This window comes from Phascolarctos cinereus, unplaced genomic scaffold, assembly GCF_003287225.1.
Source record: "Phascolarctos cinereus isolate Bilbo 61053 unplaced genomic scaffold, phaCin_HiC Scaffold_9;HRSCAF=440, whole genome shotgun sequence".
NCBI lineage: Eukaryota > Metazoa > Chordata > Mammalia > Diprotodontia > Phascolarctidae > Phascolarctos > Phascolarctos cinereus.
This window is the reverse complement of record NW_027556402.1, coordinates 149,191,721-149,213,401: the sequence shown is the minus strand read 5'-3', so window position 1 is coordinate 149,213,401 and position 21,681 is coordinate 149,191,721. Positions and strand designations below refer to the sequence as shown.

Sequence of the window (21,681 nt, the reverse complement as noted above, 5' to 3'; positions counted from 1 at the left end):
GGCTATAAATTATAATAATGGAGCTATTCTTTTGCCTCCTAATGTTTATCAGGAAGTCATTGGGAGGTTGAACTTCAATGATGCACACACACAATGGTTTCACCTTCAAGTAAGTATGTACAAAGCCTCTGAAGAAACTAATGACATTCTTTCCTGAAATTAATTTTCGAAGGAGAGTTGATAGAATCCTGCAAGGGGAGGTAGAGATCCACCCAACAGGAGCAGCACTCTGGTGTTTCTCTGATTTCCGTATTTGTCACTATCACAACGAGGCCGTGTAATGAAAAGAGCACCAAACTTAGACCAGAATATCTCAGTTTGAAATTCAGTTCTACCACTCGTTAAGCTACATGATTTTGGAGAAATCACAAGCTCTCTAAGCCTCAGTTACCTTATCCATAAAATGAAGATAATAATATTCATTCTACCTACCTTAGAGAATGGTTGGAGGGATCAGATGTATATAAGAGGCTTTGTAATTACTTGCTTCGGAAAATGTCAGAAATTTAAGATCTTTGGGGCTTGGTTGTGATGTTGTAGCTATATAAGACAGTTCCCAGAGCAAATCATTTAGTTATTTCTTCCCAAAGGTAAGAGATGTTGCTGTCTTAACAGGACATTGGGTCATTTAAAAAGGTAATAAGTGTTTGATATTCATCTACTTATTTGAGAGATTTTTACTTCCTTCATTATATGCTTTCTGTGGATTGTCTCACACCAGTAATGTGTTTATATACATATATACATACATACATACATATATATACATACATATATATATGCATACATACATATATATATATATATATATATATATACTCATACATCTCTGCTCTACCTGATTATAGCCCAAACCATTAATATATTAATATTCTCATAAGATTGACATGCCTCTGGCTAATTTTCAATTTGGATAATATAGTCATAGCCTGGGTCCTAACTTTGTAGACCCCCTGCAATCTTTATATTACTATAGTCTCTAAAGCCTTCCTGGGCCAGATGCTAGTATACTATTTGATATATCACAATTTTGCTAAGAATGACTCTAAAACTTTAGTTGACAGATGTTCATAGTACCTTTCCTAAGAGGAGTTTAAGACGAATTGAACACAAAAATAAACTAACTTACTCTAAATACTTTAGACAACTTTTTAGGAATCTCAAAGATAAAAACTCATGCAGAAAAGCTGATTTATTCAAATCAACACATGTTTATTAAGCACCTATTACGTGCATAGCACACAGATACAAAATTTAGACTGCCCTCATGGAGCTTACAGTCTAGGAAGGGAATAAGACACAAACACAGATAACTATCATATACAATATTACACATTAAGTACATTAGAGAGTTGCAGAACAAAGTGCTATTCATTAGATATTCTTTCAGTCAGAAATCTCTACTAACCAGCACTTCTATAATTCTCCAATACAATGTTAACTGATATTTATTACAATGGCCCTGAGGCACTACAGGGTCCTGAAGTGCCTTTTGAATCATGAAGAAAAACTAAATCATGCTCAGGATTGTTTTAGTATTATGTGTATTTTATTAATCCATGATGGTAACTCTCAATTGCCAGAATATTTAATTAGTCCTTAATAGCCCTTTCCCCAACAATGCCACATAACAGAAAATTTACTATATCCATGCAGAGGATGGTATACAGAAGTAACCAGAAGATATGTATGCTGATCAATTCCTCAGCTTATACCTTTACAGAGTATCCAGCCAGAAAACCTCACGACACAGTGACTCTGTAGTCAGAATACTCCACAATTTTATTTCCATTTCAGTGATGAATATTTGTAGGATTCACCAAAGCATATTTTTTTCCTGAATCCAAGTTATTTTCCCATATGCATATATTTTCCCAGTATGAAAAGACAACTTTGTAGGACTTCTGAACAGATATTTCACATTTGTCTTGGATCCTTACTGTCCAAGCAACTCACAAAGTCCAGTTAATGGTCCCTGTCATCTCACATCATTTCATTCCTGGGTAGTGTCTGTGGGTCCTCTCTCTGCTTCTAGTCCTTCAACATCTGAGAACTCAGTTTCGGTTAATGGTTTCAAGAATCTCTCAACTTTAGTTAGCCTTTGCTTCAATTTCTGCTGCATTGATTCATACTCAGCCAGAATCCTGGCAAACCTTGTTTGTAAGAGGTCTACTGATCCCTCCATTCGTGTGACCTTCTCTTCTAGGTCCTTAGGATCACTTCCTGCATTTGCAATATTTATGTCCAACAGTCCATCCTTCATCAAGATTTGTTTGCCTTTCTCTTCTAGCATGCATTTAGCATCTGGGTATTCGGTTAAAGCTTCCATGAGATCATCTTTTGATAGACAGAAGAGATCTGAGTAGCCAATACTTTTAATATTGGCTGTTCTTCGGTTCCCAGCTTTGCTACCTTTAATGTTAAGAATGCTAATCTCCCCAAAGTAACTACCATCACTCAGCACCACAAACTGTGTGATTCCATCATCAGCTACCACAGCCAATTTCCCTTCTTTGATAATGTACATCTCCCGTCCAATATCTCCTTTTTTGCAGATGTAATCACCAGGACTGTAGACTTGAGGCTGTAACTTCAAGACCAATTCCACCAATAGTCCAGCTTCACAATCAGCAAAAATGCGTACCTTCTTTAATGTGTCTAGGTGAACGCTGATGGCAATCTCTGCCCTTAGTTTATCTGGTAGATATTTCAAGACTTCCCTTTCATCCACTGTTTTTTTGTTTGTCCATAGGTAATCAAACCACTTGATAACCCTCTTTTCCATATCTTTGCTTACATTTCGAAAATGCATATACTGTTTTATAGCATCGATTCTTGCTTGAAATTCTGCTCTGGCTGCATTCATATTGGAAATCATGGAGCCGATATTACCAACGATAGTAGCAAAAATTAACACTCCAATCAAGAAGTCAACCACAACAAAGACATACTCAGAATCCAAAACAGGAGGTGGAGTTTCCCCAATGGTGGTTAAGGTCAATGTCGACCAGTAGAGACTATAAACATACTTTCTAGCCAGACGACCAAATTCAGGGTCATTAACATCAGGATAGACCCATGTATCATTCCCAAATCCAACGGCTTTAGAGATAGAAAAGTATACACATGCATTCCAGTGGATGATAATCACAATATACATGACAAGGTTAGAAATCCTAAAGATGTTTGGGTAGTTTGTCCTTGTTTCTGTCCGTTGGAAGAATTCAAACATACGTGATATCCTGAGTAATCTGTTTAATCTTACCTCTGGATAGCTCCATCCCAATTTTAAAAGCAGCAGATCAGTTGGTACCACTGAGATAACATCAAGTTTAAATTGCAAATGTGACTTATATTTTTCTATGAGTTTAGCTTCATCTCTCACCAACAATCCTTGTTCCAGGTAACCTAAAATATAATGCCAAATCAATTTATTGTTTCTCCTTCTGTAAAAGAATATTACTATATTATGGTCAAAGGCAAGACTGAATTTAGAGTAAATACAACCTTATTAGTGTAAAATATTCCAGAGATTCATGGACAAGTAGTTATGTAATTATCTTATTATTGGTATTTTTTAAATTTAATTTTCATTTAATGATACTTTTAAAATTTAATTTTCACTTAATGATACAATCGATACGTAAAGATGGAAAAGGCTATTAGCAAGAAGAAATTACTAAGATAAGCAAGAAATTGACAATCATAACAGAAAAACTGGAAGGAAAGAGATAACAGAAGGCAAGACATAATAAGCAAAATATGATGAGTCTTGGTCACATTCATGGCTTCTTTATAAGCAATGTATGTTTTTTCTCCCCTATTGTATACAGGAAAACCATTCCCATGCCTTCTACCAAGATGAACCAAGATACCTTCATAATGAGCAGAACTATTCTCACTTTTGAAAAAAAAAATGAGTAGGAAATTTTTACCTCAGGTCTAACGTAAGCTAGGATGGTAGAGGAAATGTGGAGGAAAATTGTTTCTGCACTCTAAACAGCAGCAAACTTCCTGAGTCAAAGCTGAAGAAATAAGCCCATGATTCTACATAGTATGATTATGCCTTTGACTCTGCTTTCTTTCCCTCAAGTATTAGTTTATAAGCCTATTTTTATTATTTGTATTGACGGGTTTCAGATCTTAGCATAAAACATATATAGTTTAAAAAACAACACAATATATTTACCTGTTCTTGTTCGGACAAACATGTCAAGAAGATAGATTGCATCTGATAAGTAATCAAAAAAAATCCAATATTCTAAATAATCAGACTGAAGTTCCTCAAAGCATGCTCTGTAAAAGAAGAGTTTTTTATAAATAAAATTATATGTAGGCTAAGATGAGAACAGAGCAAAAGCTTTACTAATTTGTACTTACATTAGAAAGAAATCAGGGTTAGGGTTAGGGTTATAAAGGAATCATTAGGGTTAGGGTTAGGGTTAGAAAGGAATTAGGGTTAGGGTTAGAAAGGAATCATAAGGATTAGGGTTAGGGTTAAGATTAGGGTTAGAAAGGATTAGGGTTAGGGTTAGAAAGGGTTAAAAAGGATTAGGGTTAGGGTTAGGAAAGGTTAGAAAGGATTAGGGTTAGGGTTAGGGTTAAAAAAGAATGATCCGGTTAGAAAGGAATCATTAGAGTTTGAAAGGGTTAGGATTAGAAAGGAATCATTTAGGGTTAGGGTTAGTGTTAGAAAGGGTTAGGAAGTAATCATTAGGGTTAGGGTTAGGTTAGGGTTAGAAGGGGTTAGAAAGGTATTAGAGTTAGGGTTAGAAAGGGTTGGAAAGGAATCTTTAGGGTTAGGGTTAGTTTTAGAAAGGGTTAGAAAGGATTAGGATTAGAAAGGATTAGGATAGGGTTAGAAAGGATAAGGGTTAGGGTTAGAAAGGGTTAGGATTGAAAGGGTTAGAAAGGAAGGGTTAAGGTTAGGGTTATGGTTAGAAAGGAATCATTAGAAAAATTTAGAAATGATTAGGGTTAGAAAGATATCATTAAGGTCAGAATGCAATCAGAGTTAGGGTTAGCCTTAGGCTTAGGTTTAGGCTTAGGATTAGAATTAGAAAAATATTAGGGTTAGGAAGGAAAGGATTATGGTTAGGGTTAGAAACCATTAGGTTGGAAAGGGTTAGGATGGAATCATTAGGGTTAGCGTTAGGGTTAAGGTTAGGAAGCAATTAGGGTTAGAAAGGAAAGGAATTAAAGATTAGAAAGGATTAGGGATAGCGTTAAGGTTTAGGGTTATGGTTAGGGTTATGATTAGGGTTAGGGTTGGGATTAAGGGTAGCCTTAGAGTTAGGGTTAGGGTTAGGGTTCGGGTTTGGGTTCAGGTTCAGGTTAGGGTTAGGTTTAGGATTAGGGCAATTAGAGTTAGTGTTAGGGTTACAGTTATGGTTAGGGTGTAATTAGGGTTATCGTTAGGGTTAGGGTTACTGTGCAATTAGGGTTAGGGTTAGGGTTAAGTGTAGAAAGGAATTAGAAAGGAATCAATTAGGGTTAGAAAGGAATCCTAAAGGAATCATTTGGATTAGAAAGGAATTGGGGTTAGGTTAGGGTTAGGGTTAGGATTAGGGTTAGTGTTAGGGCACAATTGGGGTTAGGGTTAGGGTTATGGTTATGGTTATGGTTATGGTAAGGTTAGGGTTAGGAAGGAATTAGAAAGGAAAGGAATTAAAGATTAGAAAGGATTAGGGATAGCATTAGGGTTTAGGGTTAAGATTAGAGTTAGGGTTAGAGCACATTTATGGCTAGGGTTAGGGTTGGGCTTAGGGTTAGGAAGGACAGCAATTGGGATTAGGTTTAGGGTTAGGGTTAGAGTTAGGGTTAAGTGTAGAAAGGAATTAGAAAGGAATCAATTAGGGTTAGAAAGGAATTAGGGTTAGGTTAAGGTTAGGGTTAGGGCACAACTAGGATTAGGGTTAGGGTTAGGTTTAGGGTTAGAATTAGAGCAATTAGGGTTAGGTTTAGCGGTAAGGTTATAGCTAGAGTTAAGTTTAGAAAGGAATCGATTAGGGTTAGAAAGGAATCCTGAAGGAATCATTTGGATTAGAAAGGAATTAGGGTTAGGTTAGGGTTAGGGTTAGGGTTAGGGTCAGTGAAGTCTGAATCATAGACTATTTAATTTGAGGCATGTTTTAATGAGATGACAAGGTAATGCAGTGGATAGAGTACTGGACCTGGAGTCAGGAAGAATTGAGTTGAATTGTGCTGTAACCCTGGATATAACCCTGTGTAAATCACTTAATCTCTGTCTGCCTCAGTTTCCTCATCTGTAAAATAGGGAAAATAATAATAGCACTTTCCTTACAGAGTTGTTGTGATGATTTTGTAAACCTTAAAACTCTATACCGTTGCTAGGTATTTTTAGTGTTAATATTGTTGTTTAGGCAGAATAGGAGAATAAGGATTGTAAGGAATCTTAGAGATTATCAGTCTTCTCCCTTCATAGATGAGATCATATCAGGGGACCTAGAACCTAAAGGGACCTTAGACATCATCTAATCCAACACCTTCATTTTACAGATAATGAAACTGAGGCTCAGAGAGGATTAATGACTTACCCAAGGTCACACAAGTAGAAAATATAAGGGCTGGGAGTGAACTGAGGTCCTCTGACTGTTGATCCAGAGCTTTTCTCATTGTATCCTATGGCCACCCAATAAACCCCTTGAAATAAATTTGTGGCTCCTCAGCTGTTAGAAACCACACTTGCTGCCTCAGATAGAAAAACCAAACAAAAAAAGAGAAAGAAAAGCCAAATGAGAAGAAATCAGCTTAAATTAAAGCATGAGATTTTTATATAAATATAAGAGAGAGCATCTTGATCATCAGGTTGACATAATCCTAAAACAGACAGTCAGCGGAACTTGCAGGGTCTCCCTCCCTGAAAAGCTTCAAGAAAATAGACAGCCCTCTGCTTGGAGATTTTAGACATTAATCTACCTAAACATATAAGACTGGATATGGTGAGTTGTCAGGTACTTTCCAATTCTTTTATTCTTTGAGTGTCTGTGACACATTATCTTAGATACTTTATTAAGTTTTTATAATTTATGTTTTGCCACTTTTTCCAGCATTTTCCTCTAGTACCCAGAAAAGAGCAACATTTTTAAAGGTTTGGCAGCAGTAATTAATGTTAATCACATGACTGAATGATTATCTTTTTTTTTTTGCATTACAGTGAGGCAATCAGGGTTAAGTGACTTGCCTAGGGTCACACAGCTAGTAAGTGACAAGTGTCTGAGGCTGGATTTGAATTTAGGTCCTCCTGACTCCAAGGCCCAAGCTCTATCCACTGCGCCATCTAGCTGCCCCATGATTATCTTTTGGTTATTTATACATACATATATACATATAAATATGTATATGTACATATATATATATATAATTTTTTTTTTTTTTGGTGAGGCAATCGGGGTTAAATGACTTGCCTAGGATTACATAGCTAGTAAGTATCAAGTGTCTGAGGCTGGATTTGAATTTAGGTCCTCCTAATTCCAAAGCCTAAACTCTATCCATTGAGCCACCTAGCTGCTCCCTCTTTAAAAAAAAAAAAAAAAAAGAAACTCAGCCTCAGTGTTAAAGTAGTTCTAGACACTGAAATGTCTACCCTCAACATTAAAGAAAGTATGGGATAGGAAATTTGCAATCTTTTGAGTTGGAGAGAAAGAAGAAGGGATCTTCTGAAGAACTCTAGGTATCAGGGCTTAGTGTGCTGTGAGAGAAGGTAGAAGAGAGTGAGATCTATCATAATAGCAAGGCACCTTGCAATGATCATGGTCCAGTTGTACATCACAGGCAAAGTAATACAAAACAGCCAGTTGTAATATGTATTTCCTGCTGGATCAATAACTGTAATTTCTTTCTTCTCACTAAATGGCAGTGAAAAATAAAGGGAATGTTAGTGAGAAACAAATATAAATTTATTTTTACAAATTAAAAACAATTATGTCCGTTGTTCATAATTAATTAAAATGGATAGTCAAGACTTAGTTCAGCTGAGAAATTTTGCAACAGGTGAGTTAACTGTGTAATGGCAGTGGCATGGTCTGGGGTCAGGTGTGGCTCTTAGTGTAGACATTCAAAATGCAACAAATATTTTCACCCTCCCTTGGGGGATGTCAACACCAACTGACTCTCGAAGTTGGCCTGCTCATTCCTAACCTCACCGTGGCAGGTTTAGGTTTGCTCCCTTCACCACAAAGCAAATTCCCCCAGAGTCCTAGAGGTAAACCTCCTGAGGGAATACATATTCTCTTGCCGCCCATGAGCCTCTAACAATGTGCTTCCTTTGACACAAACTAGATTCAATGTAACACACTCATATGATGAATTACTCAAACACAATAATTAAATTACAATTTTAAACCTTAAATACTTTACTTAGCAGCAAAAGAAATACAACAGAAACATACTAAAGCAAATATATCAATACACCACACAGCACAATCCACATGCAAACCTGGGTAATCATCTCCCACCAATGCATTTGGTATCTGTGAGAGTGAGTGAGCACTCACAGAAACCTAGCAAGGAAATATGAGGGAAGAAAACCCATATGTTTTTGCCAAGTAACTCACAATTCTTTGATGTCATTGGTCCGTTCAGGAACATCTGCCCCACAGGAAACTAGCTTTCTGCATATTGGTCATCTCTTGGCTCTACCACTTCTTAGCTAGGCAAATTCCCTTTTCTTCTACACTCAAACATACATTTTTTAAACTTTATAATCACCCTTAAGAAGGCATTTAGAAAATGTTACTTCTTAATATGAACAGAATTTTCCTTTCAAGTCAGAGAACTTGTTATGTCTGGTCTGTACAAACCAACTCAGCTAGTTATGCTTCATTGCATCAACCCAGATGCTTCACTGTCCAATCAGAATGAAGCTCACAGAAACAGGACAAGCTGATTCTTTAAATTAAGCAAACAAAACTAGCTAGTTTAAGAGGATCCAAAGTCTTTCCTGCTGATTTTCTTTATCAAACTATAGGTGGCAGCAGAGAGCAAAGGGCACGTTATGAGATGCTTCATTTCTGTCCTAGGCTAGACGGTGCTGCAGGGTAATATGTCACTGGACTTTATGGCTAGCAAAATCAGTTCCACCCATCAATCAGAAATCACTTAGCTGGAGGATTCTGTCCATGGAATCTGACAGAAGCTTTTTTAGCCCCTTGCTGCATTTAATTTTTCCTTTCTTTTTTCCTTTCCTTTTTTTACCCTTCTTTTCATTTTCCCTTTACTTTCCTCCCTTAGGTTCATCTCCCTTCAGTGGCTTAAATGAGAACCTCTTAACTAACTGTGATTTACTTTTCATTTAAAAGGGAACAGCACCCAAAATTTCCCCTGTGAGATTAATAGACTTTTAAAAATCATGACTGTCTCCAAATATTTGTATATAATATCTCTCTCTCTCTCTCTCTCTCTCTCTCTCTCTCTCTCTCTCTCTCTCTCTCTCTCTGTCTTTCTCTCTCTCTGTCTCATTTTTCCCTCTTTAGTCATCAAACAGTTATGTACAAATGAGCTGAAGTACTATAATCCTCTGTAGGTATAAGTCCTCAATATAATCCAATGTCTCATTTTGTAGCCTCTTAAATAAACTGTTCATATATAAGCAATGCATCATTCTACATCATTCAAGTCTTTATTTTACACTGTATTTCATTTTTTTTGTCCTAAACTGCTCAAACTCTTGAAAGCTGTGTTTTTTATTAAAACAAATTCTTCTACTCCTTTTAGGCATCAAAATGATTCTCTGTAATACCAGCAATATCTTACATCCTTTGACAGTTGATATAACCCTTTTCTTGCTCACAAAGTACTTTTCCCTGCATTTTCATCATTATACTGTTCCCTATGAATGGAGGAGTATTATGTAGAGACAATGTACCTTATACTTGGGCAGCTAGGTAGTTCAGTGGATAGAGTGCTGGGCCTGCAGTCAGGAAGACCTGAGATCACATCAGCCTCAGATACTTACTAGCTATGTAACCCTGGGCAAGGCACTTAACCTCTCCCTTAATCCACTAGAGAAGGAAATAGCAAACCACTCCAGCATCCTTGCCAAGGAAACCCCATGTAGAGTATTGGGCACACTATGGTCCATGGGGTCACGAAGAGTTGGGCACAGCTAAACATCAATAATAACATCTTACACTTACCCAAAGGAAAAGAGGATAAACAGATTAATGAAAGAAAGAAAGAAAGAAAGAAAGAAAGAAAGAAAGAAAGAAAGAAAGAAGGAAGGAAGGAAGGAAGGAAGGAAGGAAGGAAGGAAGGAAGGAAGGAAGGAAGGAAGGAAGGAAGGAAGGAAGGAAGGAAGGAAGGAAGAAGGGAGTCAGGGAAAAAGAAATGAAAGAAGGAAGGAAGAAGGAAGGAAGAAAAAAGAAAAGAAAAGGCATTTTTGGAAAAGAAACCTTAGTGTTCTGTAATTTAGTTTGAATTATAGCTTTCAAGTACACAGAAGAAGAGGGAAGGAAATAAGCATTTATATGCCTAGTATATACTAGGTGCTTTTAATAAATATTATCCCTGTACGGTGGGTACTATTTTCCCCTTCCCAATTTACAGTTGAGGAAACTGAAGCAAACAGAGGTAAGCTCTAGGCTCCCCAGTGCTTTATCCACTGTACCATACCCACTGCCTCTTTAGAAATGGGTACTTCTGGAAGTTGTATAATTTCATTTGTCCTGCTGTCCAAAATTAGGAAAAGTACGTGCAACTAGCTGTTTTTATTTCAAATATGTTTCATAAAGTACCTAGTGCCTTGTGAGCTCTCAAGAAATATTAATGAAATTAATGAATGATTATATCATATCAAAAGAAACTATAGTAGAATGCTATGAGTTTGATTCTCCTCAGGACTAAGATTGCTTCCAGAAAGAAGATGGGTTGCAACATTATCTCCATTCAGGAACAGTTAAATAAATCTCTCTGACAACTGAGACTGCTTGTTTCAAAGATAGAAAAACAATGGTAAAAATATTTAAAATATTATAGCTGTGTTTAGCTTCAATTCACATTTGGTTTAACCTTTTTGCTAAGGTAGGATTCTTTAACCTATAGCTTTGGCCTATGTTGTATCTGATAAGAAAAGTTCATATTTACATAGTCCTTAATGGTTTACAGAGGGGTTTCTCCCAACAACCCCATAATGTAGATAGTCTAATCTAGGCCTGCACAACATGCGGCCCGCCAAAGGATTTCAAGCAGCCCGAGAAAAAGGTAAAGAATTTAAAGTTAAGTAAAGATGTAACAAGTGCTTTTTCCGTGTCCTGCTTAACCAGTCTTCCACTAGTCACTACTGTGCCCATCATGTAACTTGGCAGGTGGGTTGCCACTCCGCACTCTGTCACATGACGCATGGCAACCAATCATTGTCCATCTGTCTCTAATCTGAGAGAAGTGATTTCATGACAAATAAAAATCTTAAGTAATAAATATAATTAATTGATATTAATTGAAATTTCCCTTTTTTCAACATGGTTTATTTGCAAAATAGTTTAATCATTAGTTATACCTTTACCTAGAAAATGAGCCACTAAAAATCTAGCTGTGGCCCAAAGAAGTTTAGCCTACTTTAAGTAGGCTCCCACCTACTGCCAAGAGCAGGTCTGGTCTAATCAATAAATCCTCCAGCAAGCAGGTTTTTAAGTGCTTATTACGCACCAAGGATTGGTTAGGCCCCAGGGATACAAAGACAATGATAAAATGGTTTTTGTTCAATATTATTATCCTTATATTACAGATGAGGAGACTGATGCTCAGGAAATTAAGTAAATAACTAGATGAAAGTCAATAAGTAAGTAAATCCCAATCTTCTAACTTCAGGTTCAGTAATTATACTACGCTGCCACTTCTAACAGCCATCTATCACATTCTCACAGGAATAGAGTATCATTGATCTCCATATTAATAAAGCATACTTACTTTTCTTTCTTATCTTTATTCTGATCCTCTTTCTTTTTCTTCTCTTTCTCTTTTTCTTTCTCTTTCTCTTTTTCTTTATTCTTTTTCTTCTCCTTTTTATCACTAGATTTGCTGGAAAATGGATCACATGCAACAGCATTAAAATATAAGAAGTTCTGTGTGCTGGAAAACTTCATATCAAATATTTTGGTCAATGAGAGACTTACCTTTTCTTTTCTTTTTTCTTTTTCTTTTCCTCTTTCACCTCTCTAAGAAAGAAATAATATATCTGTCACATGTTCAAATTACATTCAGTCCTAAACCATTTTAACTTTCTTCCTCATCAACACATTCCCATTTGCAGAGACTTTGGAAAGATGGTCTCCCAAAGAAGAGTTCAATCAGAAATCAACAAGCATTTAGGGGAGAAAAATAAAAGCTACAGTTGTAGACATGTGTGATTAGGAAAAATTAATAAGAAAGGCATAAAAATGTGGGGGAAGGTCAAGAAAGAACAGTTCTAAAGACAGTACATTTTATAAACCTAAGTAAATATAGGACATACTGACTTAAAATATAAACCCAATATCAGTTAAACCAATCATTGAAGAAAAAATAATTGCTGCCAAGGTTATCTTTATTATTCAAAAAACGTGTAGATGTTTTCTTCCAATGCTTCATCATGGAAGGTGACCCTGAGTTTTTAAAGGCCCCATTAGGTGAGCATAAGATTTAGCAGGCTGAGGAAAGGCCTATTGTATGCATTTACATTTAGCTTTTGATCACAAAGGCAGGGATGATCATATGTGAAAGGATGAGGCAGCAGGAAATTCTGCATGCAAACCTACTTATTTGACCTAGTCTTCTAGCCCATCTTCATGGCCTTTGTTTGAAAAAGGACGTCAAGTCAGTCATTCCACTCCACTCCTTCCATGATACCAGGAGTAGAAAGGTTAGATATCCTGGTCTATACAGTGAAAAGTAGAGAAACTTTTGAGATGATTTTGTGGCTGGAGAGCTGCCTCCTTAGCATTGACACTGTGGCCGGAGAAGGACAGAGGGAAGGAAGGACTACAACTGATCCCAGAGAAGCATGGTGGCTGCAGGAGGGATTCCAAGGTGGGAACCAGCAGGAATAGGGGAAATGGAGCTATGACTGGACCCGAGGAAATGGATGAAACCTCCTCATAGCAGTTAATTCAGCAGGAGGCAATATGAAATGCTGCCACCTCCCCTATTTTCCCCAAGTGCTTGCTAAGCCAATCTCAGCATTTTAAACCTGAAAACCCTCTCCTTTTCAGCATGACTCAGGACAAGGATATGGATTAGAGAAGAGTCTATTGCTCATTTACAATAGCTACCTTACTGTGTATCAAGCGATCACACAACTACTACCAAGTAAATCACCAAAGTCCCATTACCCAGGTTAGTTACAGAGGGTTTCCCTAAGGCTGGGTGGGAAGCCAGGGCAAAGGTGAGAGATTTTCCTGTTTTTGTCACTTTTAAACATATTCCAGGTTGTGCAGTGACTAACTTTGATAGACTTAGCTCTTCTCAGCAATGCAAGGATCTAAGACATCTCCAAAAGTCTCATGATGGAAAATGCTGCCCACATCCAGAGAAAGAACTATGGAGTATGAATGCAGATTGAAGCACACTATTTGCTCTTCTTTTTTCTTTTCTTTTGTTTTGCTTCTTCTTCCTTGTGGTTCCTCCTACTGGTTCTAATTCTTCTTTTCAACATGACTAATGTGAAAATATGTTTAATAGGAATGTATATGTAGAGCCTATATTAGATTGCACACCATCTTGGGAAAGGAGGTAGGGAGGGAAAGGGAGAAAATTTAAAACTCAAAAGCTTATGGAAGTAAATGTTGAAAACTAAAAATAAATTAATTAATTAAAAAGAAGAAAACACAATTCTTTGTTGTAAGGGACTACTCTGGAAGAGGGAAAGGGATACATTTAGACAATGTAAAAATGAAAAATCAATAAAAAAAATCTGTTTATACAAAAAAAGAGCATACAAGGGCAGGAGGGCTCAGAGATATCAGAGGGAAGAATACTCTGCTTTCATATATTTGAAGTATTGTTCTTGGGTGAGCAGTGGAAAGTACAGACACAGGGAAGGCTCATGCATGTACACTGAATCCTCTCTATCATAGCCTTTGGACCCTTGACTTGAGTGGGCTACTTAGGTAATCTCAATACAGGGCACCAGGAAAGTTCTACTTTAGGACAAATTGCTATTCACTAGCTTGCTGACAATGCCTGAAATTATTCCTTTAGGGTTAAAAAAATTTTTTAATATAAATGTTGCCTGGGAAAGACTAGATATTCAGATAGTAACTAACCTTTTACTCCCATCTGTTTAGCAATTGTTAATTGATAAATAAATAAATTGATATGTTCCATCTGTTCCAATCTGTTTATCAGCTTTAAGGCACAGAGCATTTTACATTGATAGGATTTAGACTCCAGACATAATGGGGTTTTATTTATTCTCCAGCTGAGAACTGAGTACAGTCCCACCCATAAAGTACTTGATGGAGTACCTAAGAAAAGACTTGTAGGACTAGAGTAGGAATGAGAGTGTGGGGGAATTCATGAACTGCTACAAATAGTGAGGGAGGGAAAAATAGGACAGTAGCCAGATCCGAATAGCTGGTGGACCAGATTGGCTGGGAGACAAAGGTGCTGATGGCTGCTATTGAGAAGGAGATAAGATTTGCCAAGACGCTCTAGAGTCTGGAATCCTAGGTCTGACTGGACTTAGTTCTTAAGGTAGGTTGTGAATGCTGGGTACTATTGGTTAGCTCAAGACATTGAGCTCCTGATGGAAGCTGATGACTTCTCTATTACTAGCAAGGGCACTATCACCTTCCCAGCACCTGACACATAGTGAGTGATTAATAAATGCTTATTGATTAATTGATTAAACACCTGAATTATGTCCAGGAATTCAGGTTTGAAGTATGTCTAAAGATTAGCTAAGGTCCAGGAGAAGCAAAGGTATACAACCTATTTGGTTTTATCGTTTTAACTTATATAGGAATGAAAAAGTAATGTTAACAACTCCCTTACTGTATGCTAATATGATTAGGGCTCACTGAAAGAGGCAGGAAGGGAATAGATCAGTTTTCCTGGTTGGTAGGGGCTGAACCAAGATTTTAATTGGATAAATCCACACTGATCACACTCTTAGACTAAGGATCTGACCTGTCACCCAGACCAGGTGCATAACAAAGGAGTAGTTTTCTTTGAAAAAGAGTTTAGCCTTTGCCCCCCAATGTCCTTCCACGTTGAATAGGTGGTATGTATAACCACCAGGGTTATCATGGGTTGCCAGCATCCGAGCTATCCTTCAATAGCTAAATGGTACCATGGAGAAAGCACTGGACTTGAAGTCAGGAAGCCCTGAATTCAAATTCTGCCTAAGACCCTGTGTGGCCCAGGGCAAGTTACTAGTCTCAGTTTTATTATCTGTAAAATGAAGAGTTGAGGTGGGCTTGATGGCCTCTAAGATCCCTTCCAGCTATGACTCTATGATCCTACAATGTTTCCTACAGGGTTAAAGGTGTAATAGACAGAAGGAAAAGTTTCCAAACTTGGGATGCTTCCCAGCCTGGATCAAGACAGTGTAAAAGATTCGAACATAACCAAGATAATTTTAACTTACTTTAGTTTTTCCTAGTTCTGTTCTTCATGTTAAGCAAAGGACCCAAACAAACCTTGCAGGAGATCAAACACAAGCTACCACAGAATTCTCTTAATCAAGGATATTTGCTCCAATCTCTTATATACCTAGACGGCTCCATAAGGGCCCCCATTTGCACAGAATCTTCACTTCTGGGAGAAATTTTGTTAAATACAGCCAAATAAACAGAGACACAAACAAATAAATAATTTAAAATGTCTATGGGGTCATGACAACCACAGGTGAAATCCAGCAGTTTAGGCAATACCTCTGAAGACAAAACAGCCCCAGCTTGTGCCCCCACCTCCAACCCAGATTACATTAATCTAAGGACAATCAGCTTTATCCAGACTTGTTGATATGAATCACCTTTAGGGATATTGTCCTCCCAAGCGAAGGACAATTTTATAGAAAATGTAAAAATAATTCGGGCTTTTTCACGGTAGATCTAAACAAATTTTCTCGTGTTTTTTCTGATTCTTCTTTCATAACACGACTAATGTGGAAATATGTTTAATACAATTGTACATGTATAGCCTATATCAGATTGCATGCCATCTTGGGGAGGGGGAGAAGAAAAAAATTTGGAACTCAAAATCTTATAAAAGTGAATGTTGAAAACTATCTTTACATGTAATTGGAAAAAATAAAATACTATCAACTGGAAAAAATAAAAAAAATTAAAATTAAAAAACCCAACAAATGACTTAACTTACACTATTCACCAGATCCCACTGTGAGTTACCGGAGACAGAAAATAAATTTGCTTCCCTTTACATTCAAAAGTTCATGCTTGCCTAAAGGTTCCCCCATACATAACTGGCTCAGAGGTATCTTTAACTGATCAATGCATTTCTTCAAGGCACAGCTGTTATTTTTCTGCGATGAACAAAATACTTACTGGTCTTTATTGCTGCTGTTGTTAACGTTGAAGAGAGCAATGGCACCAGGCAGGTACTGACTCCTAGAAACAGGAAAGCATAATGATTATACAATAGTAACCATCTACATAATTGTAAAGACCAGCATAGTAATTTCAGAGAAAAGACACTGACTTTTATAAATCCTAACTATCAAAATTGTAATTCGTGCAAATTGTACCTGGAGCAAATTCTGTGGAGTAGGGTTGGTGTGGAAGAGAGCCCACAAGGGGTAGGGTCCGTAACTCAGAGAGCCCCTTTTGCCCCCTGAAAGGTCAGGAGGGAAGGTGGCTCTCTCAGAAGATGGCCCGGTGAAGGGAGCCAGAGCAGTTAGTACTAAAAAGAAGTACAACTCTTCCCACCTCTGATGTCCCTCCTGGGCAAAGCCCCCTCCTAATTAAGACTCTGCTTGTTACCTTCATTGATTAAAAAATCCTTTTCCCCACACGTATGTGCTAGTGGAACTATAAATTGGTTCATATATTCTGGAAAGAACAACTTGGAACTAACCTCCAAAATTCAGTAAACTGTATTCCTTTTGGCCCAGTGGTACCCTAAAAGAGCTCAATATACCTCAAAGAGATAAAAGGTCAATGTGTATAAAAATAGTAATAGAAGCAAAGAATGGGAAACAAAGTGGGTGTCCATCAATTCCCATTGATGAACTAAATTATGGGATATGATAAGGATAGAATAGCATTATTGTACAGTAAGAATTGACAAAAGGGACAGATTCAGAGATACCTGGGAAAACTTGTATCATCTGATGCAGAATGAAGTGAGCTGAACTAGGAAAACAATTCACAGATATTGCAAAGGAAAACAACTTTGGGAGACTTAATAATTCTGGTTGATAATGATGACTAATCCCAGCTCTAGAAGACTGATGATGAAGCATGTTTCCCACCTCTTGGCATCAAGGTGATGAAGTAGAATGAGATTTACATCTTCAGGCATCACCAGAGTGTGAACTTGTACTGCTTGACTTACTTGTTACAAGGGACAGTTTTCATTGAGTGTGGGTGGGTGGGGTGGTAGTACATATTGGGGGAGAATTAGAAGGTAAGGATGATGATATTTAAGGAAAGAAAAGGAAAGGAAAGGAAAGGAAAGGAAAGGAAAGGAAAGGAAAGGAAAGGAAAGGAAAGGAAAGGAAAGGAAAGGAAAGGAAAGGAAAGGAAAGGAAAGGAAAGGAAAGGAAAGGAAAGGAAAGGAAAGGAAAGGAAAGGAAAGGAAAGGAAAGGAAAGGAAAGGAAAGGAAAGGAAAGGAAAGGAAAGGAAAGGAAAGGAAAGGAAAGGAAAGGAAAGAAAGGAGCACCAATGAAACATTTATAAATACACATAGGAAAACAGAAGGAAGGACAAAAGGGGACTCAGTAATGTGAGTACTCCCATATTAAGTATCATCTATACATATTTAAAGTAAGGTATACATAATAGTCATCATTTCATATAAAATACTCTTTTCTGCTTTTTGCACATGGAAATGTTTAAATTTGTTACTATCTGCCAAATTCATCATAACTTTTTTAAAAATCCTGAACCTATGAGACATGAGCTAATAAGAAAAAGGGAGCCCTGTACAAAAGAAGTAATTACATATCACTTGACTGATTAACACAATGGGGCTCAAAACCTTTATAGGTGGATTATATACAATTCTGTAAAAGTTGACCCCCGTGCCATCAGCAAGGAGAAACAATCTATGAATGCCACCGGGTCCTACTGTCAGGCTTGAATAGTCAGGAGAGACTGAAAGAAAAAAAAAGGGGGAAATAAATGGAGAACAAAGGAAGAGAAAAGAGAGGGAGAGAGAAAAATAACCAATACTTACAAAGACCTCTACATATATAATAGGAACTCTGGGTATTTTTTAACCCTGTTTTGCAGATAAGGGAACTGAGGTTCATAGAACTCCTGGGCAGGCCTGGGTTCAGATCTCAACTTTGCCAACTTACTATCTATATGACTATGGGAAAATCACAACCTCTCTAGGCCTCAGTTTCCTCATTTATAAAATTGGAAGTTTCTACCGGATAACTGATCCAGTCCATAGCCACACAACTCATAGTCAGAGGCAGGTTTGTCAATCAATCAATAAACATTTTATTAAACACCTTCTACTTGGCAGGCACTGCGCTAAGTGCTGAGCATACAAAAAGAAAGTCCCTGTCCTCAAGGAGCTTACAGTCTAATGGGAGAGACAACATGCAAATAAATATATACAAAGCAAGCTATATGCAGGATAAATAGGCATTAATTAACAGAAGAAAGGCTTCCTATAGAAAGTGGGATTTTAACTGGGACTTAAAGAAAGCCCGAGAGGTTAGAAATGGGAGCAGAGTAGGAAGAACATTCCATGTAGGGGACAGCTAGGGAGAACGCTCAGTGTGAAAAGAAGGAGGGTCTTTGTTCCTTGAATGACCAAGAGGCCCGTGTCACTGTAGCGAAGAGTAAATTGGGGGAGTAAGGCATAAGGTACAAGGGGACCAGGTTATGAAAGTTTGGGTCTCTCTAGGACTTTATCCACTATACTGCACTATCCTAGTCTTCCTAGTCACATGTTTTTAAAAAATTTTTTCGTATTTTCACTCCCTTGGACAGGTAGGTGGCACAGTGGATAGAGTATTGGACCCTGGAGTCAGAAAGACCTGAGTTCAAACATGACCTCAGAGAATTGGTAGCTGTGTGATTCTGGACAAGCCACTTAACTTCTACTTGCCTCAGTTTCCTCAGCTGTAAAATGGGGATAATAATGGCACTTACCTCACAGGACTGTTGTGAGGATCAAATGAGCTGACATTTGTAAAGCACTTAGTGCAGTGCCTGACACATAGTAGGTACTTAATAAATACGATTTCCTTCCTGTACCTTGAAGTATCTCTGGTCACCCTCCGCTGCAACATAAATAACTGTGGCTTCCAGCTATCAATTTACTAACAGGTGCTATTTCCCAGTCAATAAGGTGTGTTGGAAAACAGTTAGGATTTCAGGGAAAATAGTATTTCCCCTCTAATGCCACAATTACTTTAGGACTCAGAAAGTCAGAAACAAGAAATCTTCAAGGTAATGTGTTTAAATTCTTGGATAAAATAGTTATTTGATAATGTTCATATTACACTAGGGAACAATTAGACATTAGCAATTTTTCAGGGCCCTCATGGTAGGGAATAGCAGGAGAACATTCTAGCATGGAGACTGCATGGTGGTCCATGGTGCATGGTGGTGAGATCCTGATTCATCCTTTAAGACATGTATGTGAATTACACTGCTCACCTCTGGGAGGATGTTCCTTCCTTTGCATGGGAGTTATTTCGGAAAGCATCCCCACGTTGATGGTTTCCACGCTCCATCATAGAGGCACTGTCATCATCATCATCATCAGAGAACGAACTACGTTCCAACAGCACACAGAGATATGTTAGCCTGGCACATTAAAAAACTACAAATGTGGGGTAACTTGGCCCTTTGTGGGCTTCCTCTCTCCCTTATTCTCCCACATTCTATTCTATTCTCCCACATACTAATATAACCCAATAATTTCCACTGATGTTTAGTGAGACTTATATAATATCATACACGTGTATGTGTGTACATATACACACATATACACATATACATATACATGTGTGTATGTGTATTATATGCATATAAATATACACATACACATTATATGTAAAGTGAAGAGTTTTTGCTCTATTACATGCCAGCAAAAAATATAAAGGAAGAAACTCTAAGACTAGACCTTCAGTAGGTCAGTGTTTTGGATATAATAGTAATGTTTTACCCATCAAAAAATGTGATATCTGGACTGTTGTGTCTTGACTAATGCTATTGAGTAGCACAACCTAACTGGATATAAAATGGAAAGTACCTTCTATGCACTCACTACTTAATCTAAAAGGGATTCTATACCACATTAAAAAAAATAGGTACACTATTAGTTCACAGGATGCTTCTCATAAATGAGACCCCCTCCCTTCAATAATACAGATTATAACCCATCAGGTCCTGGCCATCTTAGCTATGTCTTCCCCTAAATCTTCCATGACAGATCAGTCCAATATAACGGAGGCCTTTTTCTACATTTTTTGACATCGCATGGATTACAAAAAAGCATACAGGCTATCCATTGGGTGTCCCATACTCTCACGTACACTTAGCCCACCTTTTTCTTTTGTGTCACATACCTCTAAGATGACATCCTTTCCTTAACCATTTACTGTATGTGCTTCAGTGGCCCATGACCGGGTCCTTTCAGAAATATATCTATGTCAGTGCTGTCTGTCTGGATTACAAATAACCTCCTAGAGGGGAGAGACCTTGCCTATTGACTAAAAAGGGGCTGACACAGATAGGCGCTTATAAAGTGTAAAAAATACCATCCATCTGGAACAATGATAAAGTGCCAAGGTTAAATTTAACAAATTTAAGGTAAAGAACATTGTTAAACGTGATTAGCTTTTAGTTACCTGCAACCACCATTTTCTATTCTTCTTATTTCCTTTTCAGTGTCTTGTGCAGTCACCTTGGGGATGTTCACATATGAGTGCTGAGTGCTGACCACATTTCTTTTCATGGTTAACATTTTAGTATCTGATGAGAGAAGAATCTTTAGTGGCCAATTATGTTTTTATAGCTCTTCATATGGATGCAGAGCAGCCAGTAACCCATACATTTTGGGACATGGCCAATGTGGGAGATTCTTTTGCTTGACTATGCATACGTGTTTCAAGAGTTTTCTTTTTCTTTTATTTTTCAGTGGGGAGGAGGGGGAGATAGAGAAAATAAATGCTTGTTAATTAAAGATATATATTAAAAAGAGTCATCAATAACTAAGAAGAATTTCCATTTTTCATGGACATTATCAATAATCTACCCATTAATACATCAATCTGAATATTTAATACTCAGTTTCTGAAGTATAAATGGTGATTTTTCTGAAACAAGTATTCCAAAGATTCACTTAAATTAACCTTAGTTATGGACTTACCTTCATCATAAAAACTTTCATTCTACTATTGTTCTGAATAAAAGTAGTCACAATGCTCAAAAGTTTATGGAAGTGATTGTTGATAAATCAAAATAAACTAACAAAAATTTTTTAAAAGGAGAAAAAAATTAATCACAATGAAGCTTTTCAAACAAATCACTAGTGTA

The 21,681-nt window shown here is 37.3% G+C and overlaps 1 protein-coding gene across 1 annotated transcript; it reads right to left on the bottom strand.

Annotated features, from left to right (window-relative positions):
• Nucleotides 1-1,993: 1,993 nt before the first annotated feature.
• Nucleotides 1,994-21,100, bottom strand: CNGA1 (cyclic nucleotide gated channel subunit alpha 1). The gene is made up of 8 exons (XM_020990547.1): nucleotides 20,994-21,100; nucleotides 19,798-19,914; nucleotides 16,503-16,565; nucleotides 12,132-12,173; nucleotides 11,926-12,036; nucleotides 7,761-7,868; nucleotides 4,190-4,296; nucleotides 1,994-3,408 (listed from the first exon to the last, which is right to left on the bottom strand). The coding sequence occupies exons 1-8, from the start codon at nucleotides 21,098-21,100 to the stop codon at nucleotides 1,994-1,996; spliced, it is 2,070 nt and encodes a 689-aa protein (XP_020846206.1).
• Between the last annotated feature and the right edge of the window lie 581 nt (nucleotides 21,101-21,681).